General features: G+C 35.5%; 1 protein-coding gene across 1 annotated transcript in view; it reads right to left on the reverse strand.

Moving 5' to 3' along the window:
• Positions 1-12,504, reverse strand: part of LOC129228499 (uncharacterized) — a 72,001-nt gene that overhangs the window by 20,842 nt on the left and 38,655 nt on the right. The window contains exon 4 of the mRNA XM_054863180.1: positions 7,299-8,049. Within this exon, the coding sequence (XP_054719155.1) occupies positions 7,299-8,049 (751 nt within the window). The remainder of the gene's footprint in view (positions 1-7,298; positions 8,050-12,504) is intronic.

Consider the following 12,504-nt stretch of genomic DNA (forward strand, 5'->3'; position numbering starts at 1 on the left):
AAACGGGCCACCCAGGGTCATCTCGCACTTGGCGACAGATTCAACAATCGATTAGCACCTCACCTCATTAGCGCTTCCCTTGATGACAGCCGATAAGCTTTTCGCGCCTGTGTACAGGAGCGCTGACTTGGGACACCAAAAGTAGTGTGGTTTCAGGCCCTGGTTTGGTTTGCTTTGAGGCTCCCCTGAGGGAAGCAGACTGCATCAGAGAAAGCCAGGACTGAGAGAAAGCCATGCAACACCAGAGGGAACCTCGGGAAAGTTTCATTCGTCAACAATGATAAGTTGCCATTGTAAACCTTTCTCGAAATCGTCCCACTCTCATTTGTCGGAATGATTTTGAGGGAAGGCCATATCAAGGCCCTGGGCCATATAGCGAAAGGAAAGTGACACCTTGGGATAATCAGGGAAGGGGCTGTCCGTAGCAGAGCCATTGTAGACAGCACCACATTTTTAGAAGGTGCCATGGGCTCCTACAGGTACATGAAACTTGTGAGCCTCTGAGGTTGCACAACGCATATCTATTATTAGTGTCCATAGCAAAATTCTTCTTCCTCAAATTAGGGAAAAAATCTTTAAAAAAATCGAAATACAGAAGAAAAAAATTTCCTGTATTTTTAATCAAGAACTGTGTCGTCCTTTCAAGAAAGTTGGAAGCCGCACCGGATCCGTTACAATATTTACAATATGTATATTTGTTTACAATTAACAATTAATAGAACATGGTTATTATTTTTTCATGGTAATATAGCTTCATAAAACATGTTTTCTTTCATTCTTTGAAGTTTTAAAACATTTCCTTATAATGACAACGCAAATGAAATACTGAAAAATGATATAGACATGAGTTAACCTATAAGGGAAAATATAATGATAGAAAATGGGTAAGTAAACAGAAAGCGAGATTTGTCTCGAATGCTAAGCATGTTAATATGTTTCACATAAGACAGCATATTTATTTTCGGAATTAATTAACAAAGTTCTTTGTTGTTTCATTATTTGTCATCGTTTGCTTAAAAATACTTTTTGATTTTAGAGAAAAAAAAGAACAGGGGGAAAAAAACGATGACTTTCCGAATTAATTCTGTTCGTTTTTAAAAAAAGTTACGTATTAGTGCTCTTGTGATCGCAACTGTGTTTTGATGTCAAAACTCTAGCTTAGATATTTAACATCGATATAGCTGAATCTTTGATGAGCACTGAACTTTAGTGTCTTGTGTGTTAACCATTTTATCAGTTATCATCTTTTTTTATAACAGCATCTTTACAATATTTTTTTTTTATCTACAAATCAAAGATTAGAATAATTTCCTCTGTTATTACGTTCACTCATATAGTATTTCATTAGTAATTGTTACTGGATTACATTGCAAAGAGTTCAAAGTTTCCGCTTTTGAAAACTGTCCACTTGAAAAAAATATATCACGTTTAAAAATTCAAAAAAAAAAAAAAAAAATCATTAGGTATGTGAAAGTAATCATTATTAAATTTCAAGAAAATTGTTCTCTGTGGAAAATAAAAGAATGCAAATATTTTACTTTCAAGAAAAAAAAATAATTTTAAAAATGTGTGGTTAAAGCAAAATTTGCCGCCATTGAAAATTTTGCCGCCCTAGGCAGCTCCCTACTCTGCCTATTGGGAAATTGAGCCCTGCAAAACTGGCTTTATGCTGTGAGTGCTATGTGATTATTCTTCTTTTCCTTTTTAATATGGGACTCTCCAAACCACTCCTCTTGTTATTATTGCCAAAGATCGTCTAAAAACTGCGTTTTAAAAAAGAACTTGTAAAAGTTTCCAGGGGAGGCCCCCCTCTCATTTTTGCCAATATCGTTCAAGAACAGCCTAAATTTTGTTTTAGGCGCTTGAGTTTCAAAATGTTTCCGGGGGAGAACTCCTCGCTCTCTAACATCATTGAAAGTCTTCAAGATCTACGTTTTTGAAGCTCAATTTCGAAAAATTGATGGTCCTCTAAAATCTGCTCATGAATCATGGATTCCAGTGGTGCCCATGAAGGTGGGGAGGGTCATGGCGCAGATTGCGCCATTGAAGTTTGGGGGTGTTTGTGTTTTGACGGGTATTTTTCTCATTGGGGGGGGGGGGGGCTCTTGCTTTTGTGGGGGGTCTTCACGATATTTAAGGGGGTGAACCCTTGCTCTTAGGGGGTTGAGCACCCCTGTGGATTGCCTACATTTGCAATTTATTAAAAATTTGAGAGTAGACCTCAGAACCTCTTCAACTCCTAACCTTACCAAAGATAGTCTAGAATGCGTTTTTAAGTCTATAAATTAGAAAAATTTCCTTGGGATGGGCTTTTTCATCTCTCCTCTCCTTAACATCACCAAAAATCGTCTAAAACAGCCTTTTTAGAGCTACAATTGTACAATTACAAACAATTTCCTGGGAAGCGCTCCAAACCTCTTTTCCCCTACCATTATAAAAGATAATTAGAATGCATCTTTAAGACTGCAAATTTAAAAAAAAACTTGGTGCGGGCCCTTGAATCTCTCCTCCACGTAACAGCACGAAAAAATCGAATTAAACTGCGATTTTATCACTACAATTGCAAAAAAAAAAAAAAAAAATCCGCCAGAGAACCCCTCGAACCTTCTTCTTCTGAACATTATTCGACATAATGTTTGCGTTTTTAAGGTTTCAATTTCGAAAAAAGGGCGGGGGGGGGGGGGGGGGGGGGAGTTCGCACGCGAGCGCTTAATATTGCGAAAGACAGTTAAATGCATTTCAAAGATTCCAAATCAGAAAAACTATTTTGGATGGGCCCTCAAATTTCTCCTCCCTCTAACATCATCAAAAAGAGCGTCTAAAACTGCATTCTTAGAGCTACAATTTCGAAAAATAAACAAGTGAGCGCCATCAAACCTCTTCTCCCCTAACATTACCAAAGATCGTCTAAAATGCGTTTTTAAGACTACGAATTTGAAAATTTTCAAATTCCCCGGACCCCCTTTACTTCGGAGTTTATTATACTTACGTTAGGTTCATATCGGCTTCCTCTTAAATCAGAAGTCCCATCGAATCACCTCAGAACAAAAAGTACTTACAGAAATACTACTTTGAGGCGACGATATATGCATGCGTTTGTTGAAAAAAGAGGAAAATTATTGGGAATGTTACAGCTTTTATGATAAAACTTGTGTCGCCTAGTAAAAATTCCTTAAAAAATGCTCTGATATGTGGATAGTATACAACAACTTGGAGTTGAAGGGAAACTTTTACTTTGGATGTTGAGGTTTATGTCTAATTGCACTGTACTAGAGTCGGAGTCAACCATTTCCCTTCCGACTCTGCAGCCCTGCATGTGGGGATCATAAAATAGGCAAAAGTTTGTTGCCAGTATTTTAATACAACTCTGAATCTAAAATACTTAATTTGTAACAATTGAGGACTTTGTATTTTCCAGGGATGACGTTTTACTTCATTTGAAAAAAATTAAAGAGACTAAGGCTCCGGGGCCAGATAATATTTATCCGAAAATTTTAGTTGAATGTGCAGAGGAATTAGCAGATGTAATCGCAAACATTTTCAATGCTTCTTATAATTTGGGGACAGTGCCAGAGGACTGGAAGCTGGCTAACATTACACCGCTCTTCAAGAAAGGGTCTAAAGGGAGTGCGGGAAATTATAGACCTGTGAGTCTAACTTCGGTGGTTTGCAAAATTTTTGAAACATTGATGAAAATTAAGATAGTAAATTTTCTAGAGACTAATAATCTATTGACTAGTTTTCAGTACGGTTTTAGGAAAGGTAAATCTTGTGCAACTAATTTATTACATTTCTATGACAAAGTTACCATGGCTTTGGACAATAAGAAGCCTGTAGATGTTGTTTACATTGATTTTCAAAAAGCTTTTGATAAGTTACTGCATGTTGCTCTACTTAGCAAATTAGCTGATATAGGAATAGGAGGGAAAACTTTCATTTGGGTAAAAAATTGGCTGACCGGAAGGAAACAAAGAGTAGTTGTAAGGAAAAATTATTCTAATTGGAGTGAGGTCTTAAGCGGGGTTCCTCAAGGATCAGTGTTAGGGCCTGTTTTGTTCATTGTCTTTATGAACGATATTCACAAAAATATTTCTGGGAACATGAACTGTTTTGCTGATGATGTCAAAGTTATGGGGACTGTAGAAAATGAAGAACAAGCAAATCAGCTGCAAGAGGATCTAGATCATATTACGGAGTGGGCTGATAAATGGGGTATGGCTGTTAATGTTGGGAAATGTCAAGTGCTACATTTAGGGCATGGAAATAAGTGTACAAGTTATTATTTGCAAGGTTCAGTCATTAGTCAGGCAGACAAAGTTACTGATCTGGGGGTCCTAATAGGTCAGGATTTAAAGTTTAGCCAACAGTGCAGCATTGCTAGCAACAAAGCCAATAAGATGCTTGGGTTTATCAATAGATCTATTTCAAATAAATCTAAAGAAGTTCTTCTGCCCTTATATAGAAGTTTGGTAAGACCCCATTTGGAGTATGCTGTTCAGTTTTGGTCTTTTATCTTAAGAAAGACATTAATGTATTGGAAAGGGTTCAAAGGCGGGCTACAAGGCTAATAAGTGGACTTTCCCACTTAGATTATGATTCCAGGCTTAGAAGGCTAAAAATGTACAGTCTTGAGCAAAGAAGAGACCGAGGGGACATGATTCAGCTGTTTAAATTTATTAAAACGAAAGATGTTACGGGGCTAAAGTTTAGCACTGAAAACAGGACAAGGGGTCATTGTTTTAAGCTATTTAAATCTCAGGCTAACATGGATATTAGGAAAAATTATTATTTTAGCAGGGTAGTGGAACCTTGGAACAGCTTACCGGAAGAGGTGGTAATGAGCAAAGGAGTAGACAGTTTTAAGAGGGCCATTGATCTTCACTGGGGATTGTAAATTGACTAGGACCAGTCTAGCTGGGCCCAGAGCCTGTTGCTGGTCGTCACTTTTGTATTTGTATTTGAAACACTGCTCCAGTCAAAAAAACCTATTCTGTTATTCAACATATTGCACAAAGGCAAGGAAAGTGACAACTCAAAAAAGCAGCAATGGAGAAAAATATGAGCGATTTAGTCTCAAATATTACAATATGCGCAATCAACTTATTATGCGATTTTTACTAATTAGTTTTTTGTAGTATGGATACATAATGAGCTCGAATTAAAGCTTGAAAAATGTTCTTTTAAATTATGAATTGAATATTTAATGATGTGTCACTATTGATGATATCATTTCTACGCCTCCACGCATCAATTAGGTTAGTTAACTTTGTGCGATTTTGTGTCAAGAAAGACAATTAAATTTAGATTTTAAATCAATAGCCAGAACATTTTTCCAAAATTTTGAAATGTGTCACTTTCCTTGCTGGGATGCAACATGATTCTTTGTTAAAAACATACATGATCATTAAAAAAAAAGCATGAATAGCGCTATTCGAGGGGGGCAGGCAGGGTTGGAAAGGTTTTGGAAACTATGGTAAAAACCCTGGTTTTTACCGTCCTGTCCAAAACTGTTCGAAAGTGTCCAAAACTATATTTTTAGATAAATTGTACTCTGTGAGAAAACATCAAAACACAATAAAAATTATCAAAGTAATGTTTTATATTGAACAATAATTCAATGAGAACATTCAACTATTTTATGCAGCTGATTTATATCTAGTTAAATAGAAGTTAAATTCTTGATTAAAATCAATTTGTATGCATGAGTTTATTTGGTTATTATTATTATTATTTTGATATTAGTAACCAAATTTCCCTATGTATATGCATGTGTGCAAATTAAAGCAGGGTTGGCAAGGTTTTTACCACACTGTTCAAAACCCTTGTGTCCAAAAGTGTCCAAAACTACTTTTTGAGAAACTATATTTTGTAAGAAAATATAAAAACAGAACAAAATGTGTCAATATATATATATATATATATATATATATATATATATATATATTTTTTTTTTTTTTTTGACTTTTTAATATATTTCTTTTATGTGAACATTCAAGTATAAATATATATGCAACTTATTTATGCAGCTGATTTTAATCTAGTTACGTAAAAAATGAATTCTTCATTAAAAATTTCAATATGTATGCAAGAGTTTTTTTCTTTCCATAAACCAAATTTTCTGACATGTATGCATGTGCGCAAAAGAAAATGTTCAAAATATAGTGCAATAATTGATTTAAATGCAATAAATTACAATTTTGTAGTTACAGAATGTACTATATGAAAAATATGAAGGGTCATTCCATGTCAAATCAACCAATCACTCAAAATGACAATCTCAGATTTTCATGAAACTTTCAGGGATTATACTGTTTGACATTCTAAATTCAGATCTACTTTTAAAAAAAATCTATCTTTTTTGGTTAATGAGTTATTAATTTTTCAAATGTGTAAAAACTCGTGTTTTTTTTGCTCATCTGTTGTGCTTAAAAATGCTACAATTTTAGTTCTATGGGGTCAACACAGTTGGTTAACAGCTCATTTTAAAGGGAATTGCATGAGCTTTAATTTGAGATGCAACTTGCATATTTCTCTTGAATTTTTAATATTTTTTTTAAATTTTAAAATTGAAATATTTTTAAAGTTAGTGTCCTTTAAAAATTTTGAAAAAAATATATGTTTTTTAATATGTTTTAATAAATACATCCTAAAAATTTCAGAGTGGGGACATGATGGGATTAGCAGTTATAGCAAAAAATGCAATGACTTTTTTTTTGTAAAAAAAAAAAAGTATATATATATATATGTTTTTTTACTAGACATTTTTTTAGATTATTTTCTTTTACTTTTTTAAAATCATATTTTTTTAAATTAATCTCTTACTTTTTAAAATTACTTTTATTTTAAATTTTCTTTAAAATTATTTTTTATATTTATTTTTAACTACCGTATTTTCGGGATTAAGCGCCGCACCCAGTATAAGCGCCGCATCGAAAATTATCGTCGCCGGAAAAAAAAAATTAATGTACGCGCCGCACCCATTATAAGCGCCGCGCCCGCTATAAGCGCCGCATCCAACTTAACGCAACTTAAAAGCGCAATTTAGACGTTCAGAAACTTGCAATAAAATGAAAATAAAATTTAAAAGAATATAATTAACATAACTATATTATTATTACTATAATTAAAATTTTCGTACTTTGGGAGGAGACATTGGTTGGTTATCCAGAGCGCGGGACGCGGACCCTTCTCCTCATGGCGCTCCACGTTTTTTTAAGTGGTCGGCGCCACTATAAGCACGCTTTTTTCAGTGGGTCGCATCCACTATGGATCGGCGATTCAAAATCCTTCGAAATCGCTGTCCTCGCTGTCGGACGCAAATAGTCCTAGAAAGTCTGCATCGAGCTCCGGGCTGTTTTCCTCGTCATCGGAGCCATCGTCCTCCGCAGCAACATCCGGGACTCGGGGAATGATCTCCGCCTCGGTGAAGCCGGAAATTATGGTGCTCGGCTTTACCGCATTCCAAGCTGCAGCTACCCACTTCGCCACTTCCGCGAACGACGCTTTCTTCAGGTTGCCGCCTTTCGTGTATTCGTGCAGTCCGTTCACCATCCAGGACTCCCATTGTTGACGCATGTGGCTCTTAAAACTGTGATTGGGGGCCAAATCCAAGGGCTGCAACTTTTTTGTAAGCCCACCTGGTATGATGGCCAGGGACGCCAAACATTGCCGCGCCGCTTCCTTCACAGGGTCGGTCTTGTGCGCCGCCATGGAGTCCATAATCAACATTCCACTTGGTTGGAAAAAAGCGCCTTTCCTTTTTCTCCAAACTTCGTTAAACCAGTCTGACATCAGGGCCTCATTCATCCACCCCTTCTCGTTGCAGCGGATGACAACGGTGGACGGGAAAGACTCCTTCGGGACCGTTTTCCGCTTAAAAATCAGCATAGGCTTCAGCTTCTCTCCGCTAGCCGTGCAAGCCAAAACACACGTGAATGATGTTTTTTCATGCCCCGTGGTTGTAATGGCGACGCTCTTCTCACCGGTAGATGTGACAGTCCTGTTGGGAGGGCAGTCGAAAGTCAAAGGGACTTCGTCCATGTTGATAAGCTGATGAGGCTGAAAGTTGTTTTCTTTCTTCAGCTTCTCGACGTAGTCTAAAAACTTTTTTTTCTGCTCCATCCAATCAGCTGGAAGACTCTGCCCCACAGTTGTTCGCTGCCTGACGGACAAATGATTCCGCTTCATGAATCTGAAGCACCAATTCGCGTTGCCTTTGAAGTTGGAAATATTCAAATTAGCAGCGATGCACCTGGCTTCTATTCGAATCCGGACAGTCGAAACGGAAATTCCTTTAGCTCTCTGCTCCACTACCCACTTCTTCAGGTCCCGTTCTAAATCCGGCCAGTGAGCTGATCTTCCTCGTCGGGCACGTTTTGTCTTCGGCATCGCTTCGATCGTTGATTTTTCGGACCTCCAACGCCGAACACATCTTTCATCAATTCCGAATTCCCGGGCAGCAGGACGATTTCCGATCGCTTCAGCCTTAGCGATAACTTCCAACTTGAAAGCTGCAGTGTAACTCTTAAGTCGTTTAGTAGGAGCCATTTCAGATGAAACTCGATGTAAAAACTTTAAGAAAGAAAAGAACGCACGAACGACAGCAAAAGCGACGATGTGAGTGAATAAAATTGGGGATGGGAGACGGAGAAACAAGTTTTCAATTAGTAGGTCACTTGACCACCCCGAGCAACCCACTTTGTTGAAAGGGGTGATTCCCCTTTAGAAAACTGGAAGTTCCACCCCCCTCCCCTGCTAGTCTTGCTAACAAGCTCCTTTCCTTGACCCTCCGTCCCCCTTCGCTTCGATGAGGCTTCCTCGCCGCTCACGTCATTCAGCGCTCACGTGGTTTAGCGTTTCTCTCTATGGTGCAACACCAGCAATCGCTGACTCACCTCCCCTCATGGCTACCCCTCTTTGCTTTGCTTGTCGCTCATTTCGCAAAACGAAAGGGAAAAGTGTGGCGCCATCTATTGGTAAAATGTTCAACTTTTTTGCAAACTCGGATTTTTTTTAAAACTTGATCGGGGAAAAAAAAAAAAACACTATACCCGCCGCTCCCATTATATGCGCCGCATCCACATTTTTGAAACTTTTTTTCTTGTATGCGCCGCGGCGCTTAATCCCGAAAATACGGTAAGCAATTTCTAATTTGGCAACATTTTATTTCAAAATTATGATATAAATTAAAATATAATTGAAAATTGAAAATGAAATGCATTAAAACCGTTTAAAAAACAGGCAGATCATACAGTGCAGCTTCTTTACACACATGTTGAAACACTCCCTGACATGTTCATACAGGTGTGTGACGCATTAAGTCCAATAGTTGAAGGAAGCTGTTCATTCTTATTCTGGCTTTCAAATAGTAAAGTAGGTTGTGTTTGATGTATTGATAATTGTGCTTTTTTTAAATTTTGCTTAATAGTTTGTTTTTCAATAGATGTTCTCATATTTTAATAGTTATAAAAGTTGATTATTTTAAAATATTTTTGTGCAAATTTTCAAGAGTGCTTATTGGAATTTAATAATGTCCTTTTAACCAAGCTTTATAGAAAAAAAAACATGTCTGAAGCAGGGACTTCAAAAATTATTTCTTTGTACTGCTGCAATCCATTTAAGAAGCCTGGACATGACTATTACAAGAAAAATTTAAGAACTGTGAGTAATATTGTATCAAAGCATCATAAGGAAGTAATTGAAGGCTATAAAATATGTGATACTTGCCGCAAAGCTGTACAAAAATTACCTTTAGTTACCTCAGATTATAAAGAAAGTTCAGATGAAGTTCTGAGTGAAACAGATCATGAGACTGAAATTTCAACTCCAGAAAAATCTAAAGCTATTGAAATTTTAAATGAAAGTCTTGGAGTAATTGATGAAACTCCCATAAAAAAAATTCGTCTTAGTGAAAAGAAGTACCCCCAGACAAAATTAACCAAGATCACTGAAGTTTTAGGAACTCAACTATTTGGTTTAAGTTCAAAAAATCAGATGATCTCATAAAGTAAAATAATTAGCCGATTTAAAGGGAAATTCTTCAGTACAACTGACAAAAGCTTAAAACTGCAAATTTTAACAACATTTCCAGAAAGTTGGACCTTAAAGCAAATAGAAAGCGAATTTAAAGTGACAAATTTCATTACTAGAAAAACTAAAAAAATCATGAAGGACAAAGGATTAATGTCTGCTCCTGATCTAAAATTTGGAAAGGCATTAAACCCAGAGACAGCAAATCTAGTGAAACAATTTTATGAAAATGTGATTAAATTAGTCGTCAGATGCCTGGTAAGAAAGACTTTGTTTCTATTAAGTGGATGGAAGAGCAATTCATCTCCAAAAGTTTTTAATTTTAAATACCTTAAGAGAATCTTATGTGCTATTTAAAGAACATTATCCTGATAAAAAAAAATAGGCTTCTCCAAATTTTGTGAACTTCGTCCGAAAAATTGTGTTTTTGCTGGATCAGCTGGAACACATTCAGTTTGTGTATGCGCTATTCACCAGAATGCAAAATTGATGATAGCTCAGTGTAAGTTACCAGAACTGATTAACAGGGACAAACCAATCAAAACTTATAAAGACTTACTTTGTTTAATGATTTGCGAAATTCCTACAGACAAGTGTTATTTCCGTCAATGTAACAACTTTCTAGATACTAATAATTTGAAATATCTTTTTGAAGATTCGTTTGAGCAAAACAGCATTGATACTGTAACATACAAGCAGTGGATGCAAATTGATAATAGGACTGCACTTGAAGCAATAACAAAACAAATTGATGATTTCTTAAATTGTTTGTTTGATAGCTTACCCAAACTGCTGAAACATTCTTTTATTGCAAGCAAACAATCTGCTTATCTTAGATATATGAAAAAAAATCTGGTTGAAAATCAATGTATTGTATTATGTGATTTTGCTGAAAACTACTCTTTCATTCTACAAGATGCTGCACAAGGATTCCACTGGAACAATGCACAAACAACGATACATCCTTTTGTTGTATACTACATGGAAAATGCCATGTTACAGCACCTGAATTTAGCTATTATCTCTGATTGCATGTGCTATGATACAGTTGCTGTGCATTTGTTCCGGAGGCTTATGATAGCATAAAAGCAAAAATTGCTGCAAAGAGTAGACAAAATTCATTATTTCTCAGATGGAGCTACATCCCAGTACAAAAATAAATCGAATTTTGTAAACCTCTGTCACCATACTGCAGATTTTTCTATTGAAGCAGAATGGATTTTTTGCATCATACCATGGGAAAAATGCTTGTGATGGCATAGGCGGCACAGTTAAGCGATTAGCTGCACAAGCAAGTCTTTGTATGGTCTATAATGAACAGATTATGACCCCCGTCAATTATATGAATGGTCTAAAGACAATATTAAATATATCGATTTCATATATTCAACAGAAAAAGATTACGAAAAAGAATTAGCATTTCTGAAAACAAGGTTTGAAGAAGCCATAACAAAGAAAAGAACTCAACAGTTCCACAATTACAGACCAAAAAACAAAAGCACAGTTTTTGTTAAATATTACTCCTTTTCACACCACACAAAAGAAGAGATAGTAAGCAAACATGATGATGCTGATGATTTGGAATTGAATGATATAGTTGGTTTTGTAACTTGTGTATATAATAATGAATGGTGGCTAGGTTATGTTTTAGGAATTGAAAATGAGGAGGTTAAAGTAAGTTTTTTACAACCTCATGGACCTTCTCCATCCTTTAAGTACCCTCATATTCCTGATGTATTGGTTGTAAATAAAACGGAAATACTAACCAAAGTTGACCCTACAACACAAACTGGAAGGGTTTATAATCTCTCAGAATCTGAAAGTTCAAAGGCGAGTAAAAAGCTACTTTCCAAACTGAGGAGATGAAAGACTTATCTGATACAAGGTATTTTTATGTATCGAATTCTACTTTGTGTTTATACATTTCAAAATTACATCCTCCAAGTTTCTGTGCTAGTTCTGTTTACTGAACTTCAAAGGAATAAAAGAGAACCAAAATTTAAGATTTTTTTGAAATTTAAAGGTTTTTTAATTAATTGAACTATTCATAGTTTTACTACAAAATGTTTATAATATTATTAAAAAAAACTAAAACATGTATATTTTGAAATAAATTTAAATTGTTAAAAACAGTTTTGTGCACTTAAAAAAGTATTATTTATTTATTTATTGTTTTTTTAATTTTTAAACAAAAATGCTAAGTAGCACCATTGCATTATTTGCTATAACTGCTGATCCCATCACGTCCCCACTCTGAAATTTTTAGGATAAATCAGATAAAACATATCAAAAAACATATATTTTTTTCAAAATTTTTAAAGGAGACTAACTTAAAAAAAATTTTAATTTAAAACTTTAAAAAAAAATAAATAAAAATGCAAGAAAAATATGCAAGTTGCATGTCAATTGAAGCTCATGCAATTCTCTTTAAAATGAGCTATTAACCAACTGTATTGACCCCATACAACTAAAATT

This window comes from Uloborus diversus, chromosome 8 (genome assembly GCF_026930045.1).
Source record: "Uloborus diversus isolate 005 chromosome 8, Udiv.v.3.1, whole genome shotgun sequence".
Classification (NCBI taxonomy): Eukaryota; Metazoa; Arthropoda; class Arachnida; order Araneae; family Uloboridae; genus Uloborus; species Uloborus diversus.